Source organism: Dromaius novaehollandiae, chromosome 1 (genome assembly GCF_036370855.1).
Source record: "Dromaius novaehollandiae isolate bDroNov1 chromosome 1, bDroNov1.hap1, whole genome shotgun sequence".
Taxonomy (NCBI): Eukaryota; Metazoa; Chordata; class Aves; order Casuariiformes; family Dromaiidae; genus Dromaius; species Dromaius novaehollandiae.
Genome location: NC_088098.1, coordinates 161,238,481 through 161,255,955, shown reverse-complemented (window position 1 = coordinate 161,255,955; position 17,475 = coordinate 161,238,481). Strand labels below are relative to the sequence as shown.

General features: G+C 59.3%; 1 protein-coding gene across 1 annotated transcript; it reads right to left on the bottom strand.

Annotated features, from left to right (window-relative positions):
- Window positions 1-1,959: 1,959 nt before the first annotated feature.
- ZIC5 (Zic family member 5) lies at window positions 1,960-9,196 on the bottom strand. Its single transcript, XM_064504418.1, has 2 exons — window positions 7,825-9,196; window positions 1,960-4,521 (listed from the first exon to the last, which is right to left on the bottom strand). The coding sequence occupies exons 1-2, from the start codon at window positions 9,008-9,010 to the stop codon at window positions 4,127-4,129; spliced, it is 1,581 nt and encodes a 526-aa protein (XP_064360488.1). The 5' UTR covers window positions 9,011-9,196; the 3' UTR covers window positions 1,960-4,126.
- Window positions 9,197-17,475: the final 8,279 nt, after the last annotated feature.

The window sequence follows — 17,475 nt, the reverse complement described above, 5'->3', positions numbered from 1 at the left end:
CCGAGGGGTTACAACTCTCCGTCGACATCTCCAGCGGCACAAAACACGCGGAGAAAAAAAAAAAAAAGAAAAAACTGGGCTCCTGCCGCCCTCCCCTCTGCGGAGAAATGCAAAGCAGCAGCCTGTCCCCGGGGGGCAGCGCCGTGCCCCCCACGCACTGCTGGGGGGGGGGAGGGACGTGTGTTGGGGGGCTCAGCGCCGACGGCTCTGCCAAGCTCGCCTCTCTCCCGGCCCCGCTTATCTCCCCCCCCTCCGCCCCCCAGCTTGCCATTTCCCACACTCCCGAAATTTCTTAGCGCCTTAAAACTTTGATATTGCTGCTCTCCGCTTTAAAGGCCCGGGCGCCGGCGGTAGTGTGTGGTGCGATGTCTCACAGCCCCGAATACAAAGGTAGATGATTTAAACAGTGTTTGTTAGGAACACGTTTTGCCCAGAAAAGATGAAGTCTTTGATGATGGCCAACTTAGTGTCAATAAGTGGCTTTCTTTGAGCCATATTCAGATGGGAACGTCTTGCTTGCCAATTGCCATAGAAATCTTAACACACCATGAAGCTTGTCCAAGCGCCAAGCCTTCCGTTCGGGGCTAAATTACTTTGAAGTGGCGCAGGACGTGCACTGGTCAATGTTAACTCTATAGGCCGGACGGGGAACACTAGGAGCGGGAGCTTGTGCGTTTTAAAGCAGAAAATAAGAAGGGGAAACTTGTTTTATACACTCTATACAAGGTTCTGCTCATTGTCAGATATCTTTTATCTTTTATATTTCCCATGAATGATTCATGTCTTGGTGGCTTTGTGTTGCCCTCCTTTTCACAAGAAACTTCATTAGAGAGCTATAAGTTTTCCCATTGATTGGAGCCCTCATTTATGAGTGTTTTTCTGCTTCGTATGTTGGTTATTGTCATTTTGCTTGAAACAACTCTTTGCAACCTGTTTCACCTTTACCACATTTAACAAAACTGACTTGAAAAACATTCTAACCTTTCGGTGAAACTGTTCTTGACATTTTGACCAGTCATTTTCGAGCACTGGTAAATCACATGAAAAAAATTCCCGGGCTCGCTTGATTTTTAAGAATAGGAAATAATCCACGAGGATGTTGACACACAGCTCTGCCTAGGATTTTTCGAACAGCAGGTTTCGTTCGGGAATTCTGTCCCCGAAGCCACCGCCGGGGAAAGGAGTCTTCCCATTCAGCTCCCAAAAAACCCTCTTCATTCAAGCGAGCGCACGACACTGTCTCTAGCCTGACGCGGCAGTGCGTTTCAGACAAAAACAATCTTCTGGTGTGCATTTTTGCCACTATGGCTGTCACCGAAAACTGGAACTGTTTAGTTCACTGTAAGGGGAGACTGCCAAGGAGACGTTTTTTCCAAACTAAATATTAACATTTCAATTGATAGGATTTGTCCGTGCTGATACTTTGATTAGCTGACTTTGATGAAAAATGGCGTGCGTACAAGCGCCTGACTTTTGTCTGTGTTTGTCTAATCCATCTATCCATCTATCTGTCTGTCTGTCTGTGTGTCTCGCTCCCTCCATCCCTCCCGCGTGCACAGGCAGGCAGCACTGCCGTATCCACTTGTTTCATCGCGAGGAGCCAAATCCCGTAATTCTCCTCGGCTCATTCACGCAATTAGTCCGGCCGCCTTCCTTGGGCAAATCCGCACGTGCGGAAAACCCGCAGCCCTGGCGGGCAGCAGGCGCGGGCAGAGCCACAGCGTCCCGGGGATGCGCGGAGCTGCAAACGGGAAAATAAATCCAAGCAACGGAGGAGAAACGCTTTTACTCACACGTTTTGCTGGGGAGAGCTCAGTTATCCCAGCTGCCCCCGAATCTCCCGGCTTTTCTTCTTCGGCACAGCGATGCAGTGACTTCATCTGCCTACCTAGCTACTGACCCTCCGCGTGGGTGTTTTGATCTAGCTCTACCTCTTATCTCTCAGTAAGGCACATGCGATACATAGAAATAATATTTTTATTCATTTGCTTGATAATCATTCTTGCTTTTTATGGGGTTTACAGAGATGAAAAAAATGTAAATTGTTATTATTTTATTTAGGAGGTATCATGTGTCATAAAATTGATGGGCAAGTGTGTGACCCTGCGTGTAGCAAGTACATAAAAATAGTGATATATCCCCCAGCGCCATAATTTATAAACCCTGCCATGTAGTAATGTATAGTGCAATCTATTGCTGAAAAAATGCATAAATTAAAAAGTTCGTTTATAAATCAGCACGAAAATATCTCTAATAAGATTACATTACATAAATTATTCTTTAAAAAGTCCATACCTTACGTTTTTTATTTTCTATTTATTCGAATGGGCTTTGAAAAATGAATAAAAAGCAAATCCAAGGAACTTTTAAAAAATTATTTTCCATTCAAGTTTTCTGTTTGCTTTTGAAGTAATGCCTGTTTCTTTAAATCCACCACAACAGTATGAAGACAACGTTTAAAGGCTTCCAGAGTGACAGCACCATGCACTGTACTAATAATATAATATCTCTATGAACTATATATATATATATATCATCACCAACACACAGCACAGAGGACATGCAGGAAGAGTCTGTTTCACATTACATTGTTCATTCAAGTAAGCTGAAAAATATAATGATTTTTTTTCTTCCGTACAAACCACGGCATCATAAACAACCATCTATCACCAAAATTAATAGCAGAATTCTTTGGTGTGCTCTGTACTCTTCCGGGGGGGGGGGGGGGAGGAAAAGGGGGGGTGATGTCAGAAAATAAATTAATTCGACTGTACAAAATAATCGCGGCCGCGTACACGTTATTGACACTGACAAGACGACATCCACCATTCACAGCGCACAAAACAAGTTTCCAGCGCGCCTGGGGGAGGGGAGGGGAGGGGAGGCGCCCGCCGGGTCTCCGAGGAGGCATTAGCGCTCTTTAGCGGCCCCGCTCGCCGCCCCGGCCCCCTCCGCGCCCGGGCCCGGCCTGGGCGCCCCTCGCCCCCACTGCCCGGCAGCTCCGGCCTCCTCCTCCTCCTCCTCCTCCTCCCAGGTGACTCTGCCCGGCCGCTCGGCCATTGCATGGGGCTGGTGACAAGCGAGAGTGGCTGCAGAGAAGAAATACAACTAAAACAACAGAAAAAAAATCATTTTTTTACCCCCCTCGGCCCACCAGCCCGAGACACACACCCCCCCCCGGCAGCCTGTGCGCCCCGTCGAGGGCAAAGCCCGGCGAGACCCGCCCGGGTCTGGCTCGTCGCCGCCTGCGACTTAGCGACTGAAGTGCGCACGGGTCTGGCCGCAGCGAGATGCCAAGTCTTCGTTTCCTAGACGAACTTAAAAAAATAATAGCTGCAATAATACCAGCCCCAAGAAAACGGAAAATCTCTGTCAGCTTTCGTGTGCTTTTTAGGAAAAAAAAATGTATCACAGTATCGCAGTTGTCAAATAGCAGCGGGTTTCTTTTATTCTCCGGCTACGTTTTAGGAGCCGTAAGCATACAAAATGTAGAGAAGCAGCAAGAGGAGTGCTGCAGCTTTTGTCTTCCCTTTCCTAAATCGTTTTCACACGGTTACAGCTAAGGGAGAAAGAAACAGGCTGGACAGAAAATACCGGGTGCGGATGGACCCCCCGACTCAGCGGAGAAAGCAACAATCACAAAGGAGCCGAACTGAAAGAGGGGGGGTGGAAAACGCATTTATTTCGTTTTATTTTACGGGAGGCGTAACCTGTCCTCGGCTGGTGGCGGTTCAGCAGGTGCCGGGTCGCAGTGAGGAGGCCACTGCGGACCTGGGGCTCTCCCAGCCCGACAGGGAGGCCTGGGACGGGAGCGGGAGTATTTAGGGCCTCTGCGGGAAGCGGAGGCGGCTCTGCCCGCCGCAGCCCGTCCCCTCTGCCTCTCCTGCGGGCAGAGCTGCGGGGCGGGCAGGGGGCTGCAGCAAGCGCCCGGCGACCCCGGGCATCCCCCTTGGCACCGTGCCCCTCGCACCAGCAGCTGGGTCCAGCGCGGCGTCGGCGATCCTTTTTTTCCTTACCAAAACCAGAAGTCCGAGTCTCTGTAATTAAATTAACCGTACAAACACCATAGGGTTTCGTACGCGGAATAAATAGCGCGAGTCCGGCGCGGCGGCGCCGCCGGGCGTCCCTACGGGGCGGTCCTGCCCGCCGAGGTCCGGTGCGGCGCGTCGCCGTCGCGGCCGGGGGGGGAGCGGGCCCGCCGGGGCGCCCCCCCGGCCTGGCACACGTACCACTCGCTGAGGTCGGTGACGGGCGGCGAGAGGGCGGCGCGGCGGCCGCGGGGCGGCTCGGCGGCCTCGGGGGGCAGCGCGCCGTCGGGGGGCGGCGAGGGCGGCGGCGACTTGCAGTGGACCTTCATGTGCTTGCGCAGGGAGCTGGGGTGCGTGTAGGACTTGTCGCAGCCGCGGACCTTGCAGTAGTAGGGCTTGTCGCTGGTGTGGACGTGGGAGTGCTTCTTGCGGTCGCTGCTGTTGGCGAACTTCCTCTCGCAGCCGTCGAACTCGCACTTGAAGGGCTTCTCCCCTGCGGGACACACGGAGTCACACGGGGCCCCGCCGCCCTGCCCGGCCGCCCCCCCGCTTTTATTTCTATTTTTTATTTTTCCGCCTGGAGCCCGCGCTGCCTCGTGTCAGCAGCATCGCGTTCTGCAAACCGGGAGACGTCGCCTGCGGCCTCCGAAAAGCAGACCCACCGCCCCGGGGCAGGGCCCGGCCCCGCTCCCCTCGCCCGTGCGAAACGCCCATGAGGGGTCTCAGGAAGGGCAGCGAACAAAACCTCTCGGCGCATTTGCTCTCCAGGGCCGGGGTTCGCCTAGAGCGCGGCTGGCACGTCTTGTGCATAATCCTTCGCCGACAGTTTACTCTGCCGGGACAATAATTAGCTTTGGGAAATAAAAGTAACACCTGTTTCAGCACTGAGATATAAACAGGGAGAGTGTGTGTGTGTGTGTGTGTGTGTGTGTGTGTGTGTGTGTGTGCGCGCTGGGGGCAGGACGAGCAGGGGCCGGCCCTGGCCCGGGTGCAGGGCAGCCCGCACCGAGCCCCTGCGCGCCGGCGAGGGTAACACGCTGCGGGAGCAATGGGCACTAATAATGACAACAGTGGGCTGCTATTAGGGGATCTGTTTACCTGAGGCTAATTTGCGCCGGAAAAAAAAAAATCTATGGTGAATCTGTTCTAATAGCTTTACGCATTGCTTAGCAGTTAAAGTGGTTGTGAAAATCAGCCTCGGGCATTTTTGCCTGGCATACCTTCCAGTCCCGCCGCCCCCTGTAACACCACACTTCGGTGCATGTGTGTTTTGTTACATATAGCTGTGCTCCGGACAGACCCTTTCCCAGAGCTCTGGAACCGCGGCTGAGTAAGTGCCTATTATTGGGATAACGGGGGGGGGAATGTGCCAAATCAGTGTATTACGCACGGAGGAGAATTTCAGAGAGTAACTTTTTCTTTCTCTGTCACGCCGCACGTGGACCTGACATACGTATCAGACACACAGACCTAGACAGATAATCCTTAACACGATTATCGCGACTTCCGAGTTTAAAATGCTGTCGTTTTAGGCATGGGTGATGGATATTTTAAGATATGATTTATTTGGACATTCAAAAAAAAAAAACCCCACCAACTCAACAACTCTCCCGATGGACACATTTCTAACTTCCACGATGCGATCTTTTTTTACCGTTCCTTACAGCTTGTCTAATCATATAATATTTCCCGAAATAGTAATGGAAAGAAAGGAAACGATTTTTATTTTTATAAGGTAGCTATTTCTCCGCGGTTACTATAGAAACATGTGCCTCCGCAGCCTATTTACACGTCAGCTTTTTCGGTTAAAAGCTGATCACCTACCAGCGAAGTGGTAGCACTAGAGAGAAAGCGCAAGTTTACCTTTTTCTAAAAAAAAAAAGAAATATGTTAAGAAAAAGCATCTCGTGGTTTTTAAATGCAGTTTCCACGTGCACAGAAACGAACGCACATTCTCGCTCCCACCGAGAAAAATTTCGCTGTAGAGAGAGAGTCACCTCGGCTGTTCATTTTCTCGGAAACAAAGTGAATCTACTGGAGGGCTTAGCCATATTAGTATTACTTTATTAAAAAAAGACAAAAAAAGAAAGGAGGTTTACATGTCCTGCTGTAATCTGCAACCCGAATAGTTTCAAGGAAAGCCATCTGACAGATGCCCTGATTTGCCCAGTTCGCAGCAGGCACCGGAGCTGCTCGGAAAATCGCTTCCATCGGGGCTTCCAAAAAGAAAAGAAAAAAGAAAAAAAAAAGGAACTGCTGCTTTTAGCGAGCATCGAGCTTGCAATGATCAAATTTCACAAAATTAGAAGCGAAAAGGGTCCGAAAGCGTCCCTGGCACGCTGACGAGGGCGTCACGTCAGAGCTTAACCATTTGTAGGGAGTTTCAGCCCAAGGAACCGGGCGCCGGGCGCGTCCCCCAGCTCCTGCCGGGGGCTGCGCGCAGCGGCCGCCAAGGGACCCGCGGGGACGTCGGGGTCCGGGTTTTTTTTAGGGGGGGGGATCGTCGAGGGAAGCTTGGCGACCCTGAGCAGCGGTTGCGGAGAGGAGCGGCGCTTTCCAAGTGCCTGCTGCGCTCTCGTTAGGAAAACACGGATTTTCGGCGTCGGGACAGCGTTTTGCCCCAGAAAAGGGACCAATCGCGCGGGGCAGCGCGCAGCTGCCGGGCTCCTGCGGTAACGCGGCCCAGGGCAGCTTTAAAGGCGGAAAAACAGCCAAACAAGCGCCGCCTAAATTGCAGGACCCCCCCGCCTCCCCAGATTTAACTCACTCCGCAAGGCCATTAGCGCAACGACAGCACAACCCGTGCCGGACCCCCCGCCCTCGGCTCCGCGCTGCGCGGCCGGGCGCGGAGAGCTGCGCGCCCCGCTCCTGCCCGGCGGAGCGCGGAGGCAAAACCCGCGATCCCCTCGGCCACGGGCCATTTGGTTTTACAGGGAGCAGCGCGCTGCACGCTGCCCGCCCCTCTCCCCAGCAACACACAATAAATCAAGAAAGCAATTATGTAAACTCCGCTTCCTCAAGTGTCCTCCGAGGAGTAATATTTGTCTGCCGCCATAAATCCCCACTTCGTTCGCTTCCAGCGCAGTTTCTAGCCCGGGCCGAGATGCGGATTTCGGGGGCGGCGAGAGGGGAGCGGAAAGAGAGGGAAAAAAACCGCCCCAAACGCTGCTCCCCCGCCCGGAGCCCCGACTGCCTCCCCCGGGCCCGCTCCCGGCACCACGGCGGCACCGCGAGCCCCGGAGCCGCGGAGGCGGTGCTGCCGCCGCCCGCTGCGGAGGGGAGCTGCGCCCCCGCGAGACCCCGCAGCCCCTTCCCGAACCGGTCTCCCCGCCGGGGCTGCGGGCCGGCCCGGCCCGGCTCCGGCACCCGAAACGCCGCCGGTGCCGCTGGGCTGGGCCCGGGGGGGAGTGGGGAGCGGGGCCCCGACGGTCGCTGCTCTTCTCCGCTCCCTTTCGCGGGGGCCGCCGCTCCTCTCCCCCCCACCCCCAGCCCGCGTTATTTATTAATCTGTGTATTTATCTGCTGCCGTCGGGGTGCGGGGAGGGCGTTTTGCCGAGGGGGTGGGGAGAGGGGGCGGCTGCAGGTGCGGGGGGGTGGGCACGTGTGTGTGTGTGTGTGTGTGCGTGTCCCGTGTGCTGCCGAATTACTTATTCATGAAAAAGTCACATGTCCGACGGTACGTAGCAGAGGAGGAAAAGAGGGGGGAAAAAGGAAAAAAAAAAAAAAGGAAAAGGGGAAGAAATCCCTGGCGGAGGCAGCGCGGGGGGCGGCGGGGCGGGGGCGGGGGGATACCCACCTGTGTGCGTGCGCTTGTGGATCTTGAGGTTTTCGGAGCGGGCGAAGACCTTGCCGCAGCCAGGGAAGGGGCAGGGGAAGGGCTTCTCTCCCGTGTGCACGCGGATGTGGTTGATGAGCTTGTACTTGGCCTTGAAGGGCTTGCCTTCGCGGGGACACTCCTCCCAGTAGCACACGTGGCTGCTCTGCTCGGGCCCGCCGACGTGCTCCACGGTGACATGGCTCACCAGCTCCTGCATGGTGCCGAAAGTTTTGGAGCAGGGCTCCCGGCCGCCCGGCGGCGGCGGCTCCCGGTCGATCCACTTGCAGATGAGCTCCTGCTTGATGGGCTGCCGCATGTAGCGCAGCAGCGCGCCGGCCGCCGCCGCCCCGACGTGCGCGCCGCCGCCGTGCTGGGGCGGGGGGTGCCGGTGGTGGGGGTGGGCGTGCGGGGGGCCGCGGCCCAGCTCCGCGGCGCCGTAGCCCAGCAGCGCCGACGAGGCGGCCGCGGCGCCGTAGCGCGCCTCGGCGCGGCCGTACAGCTCCGCCAGCGCCGGGCGCAGCGGCCCGTCGAGCGGCGGGAGGCGGCCGCCGGGCGCGCCCAGCTCGGCGGGCGGCGGCGGGAAGGCGGCGTGCGCGCCGTCGTAGGCGCCGGCGCCGGCGGCGAGGACGCCGTGGGGCGGCGGGAGGCGGGGGGAGGCGGCGGGCGGGTGCCGCTCGCCCGGCGCCCCGTGCGCCCCGTGCACCGCGGCGGCGGCGGCGGCGGCGGGTAGGTCCCGCCGCAGGAGCAGGTCGCGGCCCGCCGCCCCCCCCGACGGGCAGCCCGGGAGGGCGGCGGCGGGCGGCGCGTAGGCGGTGCTGGCGGCGGCGGCGGCGGCGCTGGCGGCGGCGGCGGCGGGCGCGGCGAAGGCGGCGGCGGCGGCGGCGAGCGGCGCCATGTGCTCGGGTCCGAGCGGCGTGAGGGCGCCGGCGGGGTCGCCGCCGGCGGCGGCCGCGTGGAGGTGGGCGGCGCGGTGGGGGTGGCCGCGGAGGGCGCCCGGCCCCGGGAGGCCGGTCAGGGCGTGCGGCGGGGGCGGCGGGGCCGCTGCCAAGTCCGCTAATCTCAGTGCCGGGCTCCGCTCGCTCGAGGGGGGCTCCATAACGACACCGGCAGGCCCATCTACGCTCGCTGTTGTTGTTTTTCCCCCTCTGCCCGCCTTCAAAAACATGTATATATTAAGCGGCTCTTTAACTTCTTTTGTCTGCGCTCCCAACTCCGCGGCGCCGGCGCCGGCCCCGTCCGCGCCGTCCGCCCGCGATTGGCAGAGCGCTCACCACATTTGAGCGGCGCAGTGGGAAATACGGCGCGGCCGGGGCGCCGCGGGGATTGGACGGGCCCCGATGATTGGCAGCGCCCGCCGCCGCGCCATTGGCTCCCTTTCAGGCCGCCGGCGCAGCGGGGATCCGCCCCCGCCGCCCCCCGCCGCCCCCCCCGCCGGGCCGCGCTCGCGGAGAGAGAAAACCCCCAAAACGGCGGCGAGGCAAAACTTCGCGCGGGGCCCGGCGGGGCGCCCCCGCCGCCGCCCCCCGCCGGCCCCAGCCGCAGCCCCGCGGCGGGAGGGGACCGGGCGCCCCGCGGCGCTGCGCCGCCCCGCTGGGGCTCGCGGGTGCGGAAGGGTCCGGCCCGGCGCGGCCCGCTGGGTCCTGCGGGCCCTGGGTGCCGTTTGGCTTGTTTTGTGCTGAGGGTGCAGGCGCGTTCATCGGTGAGGCCTCGGGAAGGCGCGCCCTGCTGTGACACAAGCACACACAGGCACACGCGCACGTGCACGTTTGTACACACACGCACATACAGGCACACACACACACGCAGACACACGTGCACACACACATAAACATGCATGCACACACGCACGTGCACACACATATGCATGTACATACATACATACATACACACGTGTGCACACACGCACACACATATCCACATGGTCCCACACAGGCTCACACAGACACGTGCACACACACAGATACACGCACACATACACGTAAACACATCCACATGCACACACACACATGCTCACACACACACATGCTCACACACACATACGTGCACACACATGCACACACGTGCACACACAGGCACACTTGCACACACACATGCGCACACACCTTTGCACACACATACATGCACATACATATGCACACACGCACATATACACAGAAACACGCACACACACGCATGCACACACAGTCATGCACGTACATACACACATACGCAGACACACAGCCACTCATGTACACACACATGCACATACACACACACGTGCACACACACGCAGACACACACAGACATGCACACACACAGGCAGACACGTACACACACACACTCATGCACACAGACACACTCATGCACACACACTCATGCACACACACACGCGAGCCGCGGGCTCTGTGCGCTCCCGCGCAGGGCACGCGAGTGACGGCGGTGCCTGGGGAGGGCAGGCAACATTTTCCTAAAAAGAAAAAAGGAAGGAGGGGAAGGAGGAGCAGAGGGAGCAGGAGGAGGAGGAGGAGGAGGAGGAATTCCTCTCGTTTAGGCAGCCGAGGAGCGCGCAGCCGAGGGGGCGGCAGGCAGCGGCCGGGGCGGCCGCCGCTCGCCGCCCGCTGCCTCCTGCGGCGCCTCCCGGCCTCGGCGCCCGGGGCGCCCCGTCGGGGCGGCCGCGCTGCGCCCCTCGCAGGCGCCCGGGACTGCTCGGGGGGCCCGGGGCGCTGGAGGGGGGCAGCAGCGCCCCCCCGGCGGCTCCCACATCTCTGCCCTGCTCTAGCAAGCGCGGCCTCCCACCGCATCCCTGCTCCACCACACGGCTGCCTGGAGCATCTCCGCTGCGGACCCCCCCCCCCCCCCCGCCAAATACCCATGCCTGCCGGCATTTCCTGGGCCGGGCTCCCCCCCACCCCTGCCAGGCTACTCACGCGGGGGAAGCGGGCAGGATTTGGCCCCAGGAGCGCCAAGGCGGCACCCCGGGAGCCCCCCGCGGGCAGCAGCGCCGGGGCTCCCTGCCCGGCTGGACGTGATCGGGGGTTTTAGCAAGGCTGTGAGGGGAAAGAACAAGAGTAAATGATCCCTGGCTTTTAAAACGGGCTGCTTGATGGTTTTATTGAGCAGTAAAAACTTCTCCTCCCATACTAGTGTATATACATACATTATATATTATATATATATATATAAAAAATACGGCCGGGACGTGGCGGGGGTGCAGCGAGCAGCAGCGCTGCGGCCACGCCGTGCCTCGCACCGCCTCCTTGTACCGCTCTTGTTAAACGCAGCGTGGTGTGTATCTGTCATCGATTTAATATGTCTTAATTCAAATATATCCCCCCGATCAATTTCCTTTTATGAGCGGCTATAAAACAAAGAAAATATTTTATAGCTGAATAGCGAGCAGCCGACCTGCGCCTGCCGAGGGGGAGGCTGAGGCCGAGATCCGCCCGTTTTTATGCCTTGGTGCAAACGCTGGGAAACAGAGGCGGCCGACAGTTTGGGGCAATTTTGGACAATTTCGGGCAGGGGCGGCTGTAAGAGACCGCGAAGGATCAGAGCCCCCCAGCTCCCCTCCACCAGCACCCGCCTCACCGCGCCGCAGGCCCAGGGTCTGCAGCGGGGCCGCCTTTAGTGCACATCGTCTCCACGGCTGGGGAGCAGTGTTTTACACATACTTTATAAACATTTTACATTTATAAAAATATTTTATATTGTTTCCTGGGAACCACCGGGAAGGGCGCGGTGACTGCGCCGCCCAGCAGGACCCCAAACCCGCGGAAACACGTTGCCTGCCCCCCCCGGTCGTGGGGTTGCTCCGCGGCGTGGGGGCAAGCAGGGAGAGCGTGTGGGGTGGCCCCCTGCCCCCCCCCAACCCGGTGCAGCCCCCCGACCCGGCGCCCGGAGCCGTAGCCCCGCGACGGCTGGAGGAAGCCGGCTGCTGCGGGCACCCCCACCCCACCTGCCGCATTTTTTGGGGGGGTGGGTGATGCGAGGACGTGGGACACCCCCCCCCAAAGGGAGAAGATTTGGGGCTGCTCCCCGGGTACGGGGCAGTGGGAGCCCAACGGGGGCTTCCCCAGCGCTGCCGGGGGGCCGGGCTGCTTCCCAGGCACACGCAGACCCGAAGAGGAGGAAGAGGGCTGTGCCCCCCGCCCCTTCTTTCTGGAGGGGATCACGGGAGGGTATCTCATACCCTTCAAAAAAAATAAAAGCCTCCTGCTCCCAGTAAACGCCGAGTTTTCCCCGCCTCAGGCGTGGAGGGCTCAAAGGCGGCAGCGCAAGGGCGCCTGTCCGCGCCGTCGGGGCTGCTGCGGCCGGGGCCTTTCGGCGGCTGCGCAAGTTTGAGAGCTGCTGTTTTCAGGGCTCGCCGGGCCAGGGACAGCGTAATCCGTGCCCGCACACCCCCTTCGGGGATCCGCTCAGAAACGGGAAAACTAAAAATACGCGCGTGTGCACCCGTGTGTCTGTCTGTCTGTGCATATAGGCAGGGAGAGGCTGGGGGAGAGAGGCGGCCTCGGGAAACCCAGGCCAAATTTCGCACTGGGTTCCCCCCCTTCCCCTCTCTCTGTAGCCCAACGTCACCGTTGGAAGAAGCCGTTGAGATAAATCAAACAGTGACACTTTGACGGCGGTACTTGTATAAGCAATATGGTTACCATATGGCACCGTTATTTATGAGTGACAGCGTCAATGGCACCGCCAGGTCCACCGCGCTTTACCGCGGAGCTGCTCCTCGGGCGCAGCTGGCAAAACCTGCGCGCTGCCCGGAGAGCCGCGCAGAGGGGCGCGCAGAGTGCGCGCATCCCCGTGCCGCAGCGGGGCCGGACGACGGCCGGGCGGAGCGGCTGCTCGGCCGAGGCCCCCGCGCCCGCGGAGCGCAGCTGCGCTGCCCGTCACCCCCTCCGCCTCGCCGCCGATCGCGTTTTTGTACAGCCACTTCTTTTTTAATAAGTGCAACTGAGAGAACAATAAATATTAATGACATGAAGGAAAGGTGCTCCTTCCCGCTTCCTCCCTACGCTATGGGTTTTTTTTTTTTTTTGAAAAAAAGGCATTTAAAAGTTACAGCTTTGGCTGAGAATTTCATGATTTCCCCTTTTTCTCTTACACTGCACTGCTCGCAGAGGCTGACAAAGAACTTTTGTCCCGGCGTGTGTTTTACGCAGGGCGGCTGCAGCGCCACACATGTGGTCTTCACGGGTCATAGGTCGAGCGGCCTAGAAGTGGCTCGGAGCGGCAGAATCAAAGGCAACCTGCAACTTAATATCCTGCTGATGATCTTGCTGAATTTATGGGTGTCTCCGACGCGGACACCGGTGCAAGTGATTCTGCCCGAGCCGCCGGCTCCTTCCAGGCGACGGGCCGCAGCGCGCCCCTCCGCGCCCCGCGCCTCTGCCTTCCCCGGGGAGGGCCAGAGCCGCATTTGGGGAGGGGACAGAGCCGCGATTGGGGGGGCAGGTCCCCACCTCCCTCCGGCCCCTGCTCGGCGCTCGCCTCCCCGCCGCGGGCGCGCACGGGCAGCGCGGGGGCGCAGGTAGCGCGCCCGCCTCCCGGCGACGCGGAGCAGCCCGGCAGCGCCGCCGCCTCCCGGGGAGAGGCGCTGGCAGGCGAAGGGGGTGCGGAGAGCCCAGGGGAAGAAAAACGACAAAAAAGCAGCAAAAAAGAGGTTGCTCTTGCCCCACCCCCCACTCCCTCCGCATCAGCAGCCGGTGCGGGTAAGAGCAGAGCAATTTTAGGGCAAATTTCGGAGAACTTACGGCGAGGGCGACGCTTTCTCAGGAGAGCTGGCGTTTGCTCTGCGGGTCCGGCGCCTCCAGAAACCTGTTGAAAAACTCACTGCACTAAAACAGTTCAGCAGCGGCTCGGGGGGACCGCCTGCCTCCCCCGCAGATGCGGCTGCGCTGCGCTGCCGGCGGCCCCGCGAGCGAGGGCCAAGCGCGGGGCCGGCTCGCCCGCTGCCCCCTCTCTCCTCTCCCCTCGCCCCTCTCCCTTCCCGTCTTGCCCTGTGACACGGGGAAAGGGGGTCTGCGGCTGGGGGGGATGAAGCGCCTCTGCGGAGGGACGGCGCCGTGGCTTTGAACTTGGCTCCGCTGCTCTGCTCCCCGCCGAGCGGCAGGGCCGGAGCCCGCGGAGGGTCGCGGGGAGCCGCGGCGGGGACGAGCCGGTGCCCCCAAAGCGTCCCGGTGCCGGCGGCGCGGAGCGGGCGGGCGGCGGCCTGAGGGGAGGGAGACAGAGAGAGAGAGAGAGAGAGAGAGAGAGAGAGAGAAAGAGAGAAAGAAAGAGAGAAAGAAAGAAAGAAAGAGAGAAAGAAAGAAAGAAAGAAAGAAAGAAAGAAAGAAAGAAGTTGGAGGCAGGAAGGAAAGAAGAAAAGAAAGGAAGTAAGGAGTCAAAGAGGCAAGGAAAGAAGGAAGGAAGGAGAAAGGAGGAGGGAAGGAAGGAAGGAAAGAATGAAGGAGGAGGAAAAGAGAGAAAGAAAGAGAAAGAAAGAGAGGATGAAAGAGAAAGAAAGAAGAAAGAGAAAGAGAAAAAAAAAGAGAAAAAGAAAAGGAAAGAAAAAGCAAAAGAGGGAAAGGAAAGGAAAGGAAAGGAAAGGAAAGGAAAGGAAAGGAAAGGAAAGGAAAGGAAAGGAAAGGAAAGGAAAGGAAAGGAAGACGAAAGGAAAGGAAAGGAGGAAAGAAAGACGAATGGAAAAGACGGGGGCAAGTATTTATATTAACATTTCTCCTCCCTCCTTTTTTTTTTTTTTTTGAACGTATTTTTACCTGAGAATTTTTCCTGGACATTTTGGTCTCCTTGCTAACCTCAGCTCCAGTAACATCTTTTTTTTTATTTTTTAATTTTTCCGTCGGGGGAAGGAAAAAGTGGCTAATTGCATGTAGAAATTTTCACTTATCTGGAGGCAGACGGTGCAGAAGACCAAGCTTTCTTCTCCAAGTTGGGCGCTCTCAGTTCCCAGCAGCCGTCCGGGCACCTCTCAGCCCTCCGCCTCTGCAACCTTTCAGGGAAGGAAAAACAGAATTTGTTCGCGGCCGGTGCCCGGGACCCCGGGGGGTCAGGACAAGGACAGCATATGCTCGAAAGCTGCAGCCTGGGAAGAGGATATGTGGGGAGCAGACACTCCTGCCTGGAGAGACGGGACCAAGTGACGGCGTGGGGAAGAGGAAAGGGCTGTTGGCATCAGAGGTGGAGGTCTGCATTAATATTCAGTGTATCCTCTAATGCTCGTTTCGGGCGAGAAGGAACCTCACTTTTCCACAGATTAAATCCTTGCCTTCTTCAAAGAGTAGTGAACGGTAGTGGCACATTTCACCTACTTTCGGGACAGGCTTTGAAACGTTTTAACTATTTAGTGACAGCGCTTGGGAAATATTTAAACAGCCTTAGATTGTCGTCAGTGATACCTTTTCCTACCTTCCATTCATCCATCTATCCATCTATCCATCTTTCTATGCATGCATCCATCTATCTATCCATCCATCCATCTATCCATCCATCTATCCATCTATCTATGGCTGTAAGAGCCTCTCCCGGCGCAGGTCCCGCCTCGGAGGGTGCCTGCGCCCGGTGCGGGGTTTAACGCCGTGAGGAGCCACAGGCACGTCGCCGGGCGAATCCAGTCCGCCTCCGAAAAAAGGCCGGGCAAACCAGGGAAAATCCTACATTTTGGGGGTTTCTTCTCCGCCAAGTGCAGAGCCGGTCAGCATCTCAACGCGAGATTCGGTGCGGGAAGGTTAATGCTGCAAACGCTACGTCGCGTTTTGTTCTTTATTTTTTAAAGCCTTATTTATTGGTTACTTACTGGCCCCACAATGATTATTTTTCAGCCACTGCAAAACAAACCGAAGCTGGGGCCAGACATGTATTTACCGGAGGGGGAGGGGAAGCAGACTTGTTTGCTCTGTGTGTGTGTGTGTGTGTGTGTGTGTGCGCTGTATGCTTTTTTATTCCTGCCATGTAAGAATCCGGTTTCCAAATAACAATGGCAGGGTGGGGTTTTTTTGGTTTTTGTTTTTCTTTCTTTTTTAAAGAAAGGGAAGAGGCGAGGAAAGCTCCCGAAGCATCTGCTCCCAGATGCACGCCCAGCACACGCAGACCCGCTCCTCCGCTCCCGCACAAGTGGTTTAAAAGACCAAACAAGCCGGGCGGCGGGTTTCTCTTCTGTTTTGATTCTCTTTTATTTTTCTCCAGCCGTAGTAGCACCGCCGGCGTGACTTTTATTTGCTTTCCCCCTCCGTCCCTTTATCGATCATGTGCTTAATTTGCTTTGGCCGAAAAGGGGGAAGGGGCCGCAGGATGGGCAAGTTCCTCCCGCCCTTCCACCACCTCCTAAAAAAAACCCCCCACACAAACACACACACACACACACGCACACACACACGCATACACACGCACAGACCCCTGTTTATGTTTGCGGCCCCTCGCTTTGTTTGTTTGCCTCCCAAGGCAGGATCGCATGGCCAAGCGCACATCGATATTTTCCGTGCGTGTGGCTCGCCGCGGCCCCCCCCCCGCCCCCTTTCTGCCCCTGGGGGGGGGCGGACACCCCCCCCCAATAAATAAATAAATAAATAAATACGCAGGGAAGCGGGAGCGGCGCGGGGAGGCGGAGCGCGGCGGGGGCTGCGCGGCTCCGCTCCGCTCCGCGCGGCGGGCGGGGGGAGGCGGCGGCGGCGGCGTCGGGGCGGGCGGCGTCCGGGCGCGGCGCGGCGCGATTAGCCGCTGCGCGGGGGCGCCCGGATGGACGGGGCGGCCCGGGCCAATGAGCGGCGCGGGCAGAGGGACCGGGCGGCTGTAAAAGGGGGCGGTGGGAGCGGAGCGGCCAGTGCGGGCGGAGAGGGAGGCGGGAGGCTGGGCAGGGAGGGAGGGAGGAAGGGAAGGGGGAAAAAAAGAGGAAAAAGAAAAAACCCCAGCGAGGGGAGGGAGGGGTGAGGGGAGGGGAGCAAAATAAAAAGCAGCCGCCTCAGCGTCGCCCACCGAAATAAACAGCGGAGCGAGAGAGGAGAGCCGGCAGCGAGCAGGCGCGGGCGGAGGGCTGCGACTCCGCGGCCCCGCTCCGCGCTGCTCCGCGCCGCTGCGCGGCCCCTTTCCCGCCCCCTGCCTCCCCTCCCCACCCCCCACCGCCGCCCTTATTGTTTTTAATCCGCCTTTCGGACCCCCTCCCCCCCCGCGGTCCCTTTTGCTCCGTGGGAACCGGCGGCTGCAAGTTTCCTCCGCGAGAGCCGCCGCTGCTGCCGGCGGAGGAGAAAACGGGAGCGGGGCCGCGGCGGCGGGGGGCCCGAGGCGGCGGGGAGGGCCGCGGCCGGCGGCGGTGACACCTCGGCGGCGGCGGGGGGGCGGTGCGTGTGCGTGTGTGTGCGGGTGTGTGTGTGTGCGTGTGCGCGTTGCAGGGACCGGCCAGCCCAGGCTCGCCCCCCCGCGCGGTCCCCGCCGCCAGCCCCGTCCCTCCCCTGCTCCCCCTCCCCTCGCTGCCCGCCCCCGCCGCAGCTCCTTTAATACACTTTGGTTCTCGGCTCGCCTTTGGACTCTGCTCTGCCCGGCTCCGGCTCCGGCGGCGGCGGCGCAGCGCAGGCGGGGGACGCGCGGCGCCCGCAGCCGCTGCTGCCCGCGGGAAGCGGCGCGGCGGCCCCGGCCCCGGCCCCGGCCCCGGCCCCGGCC

Bases quoted from the DNA above. Each gene is read 5' to 3' on its own strand.
- ZIC5 (XM_064504418.1), bottom strand. From the start codon at position 9,010: ATGTTTTTGAAGGCGGGCAGAGGGGGAAAAACAACAACAGCGAGCGTA. The intron at 4,522-7,824 runs GTGGGTATCCCC...TGTGTCCCGCAG, and splicing joins CCACAAGCGCACGCACACAG to GGGAGAAGCCCTTCAAGTGC.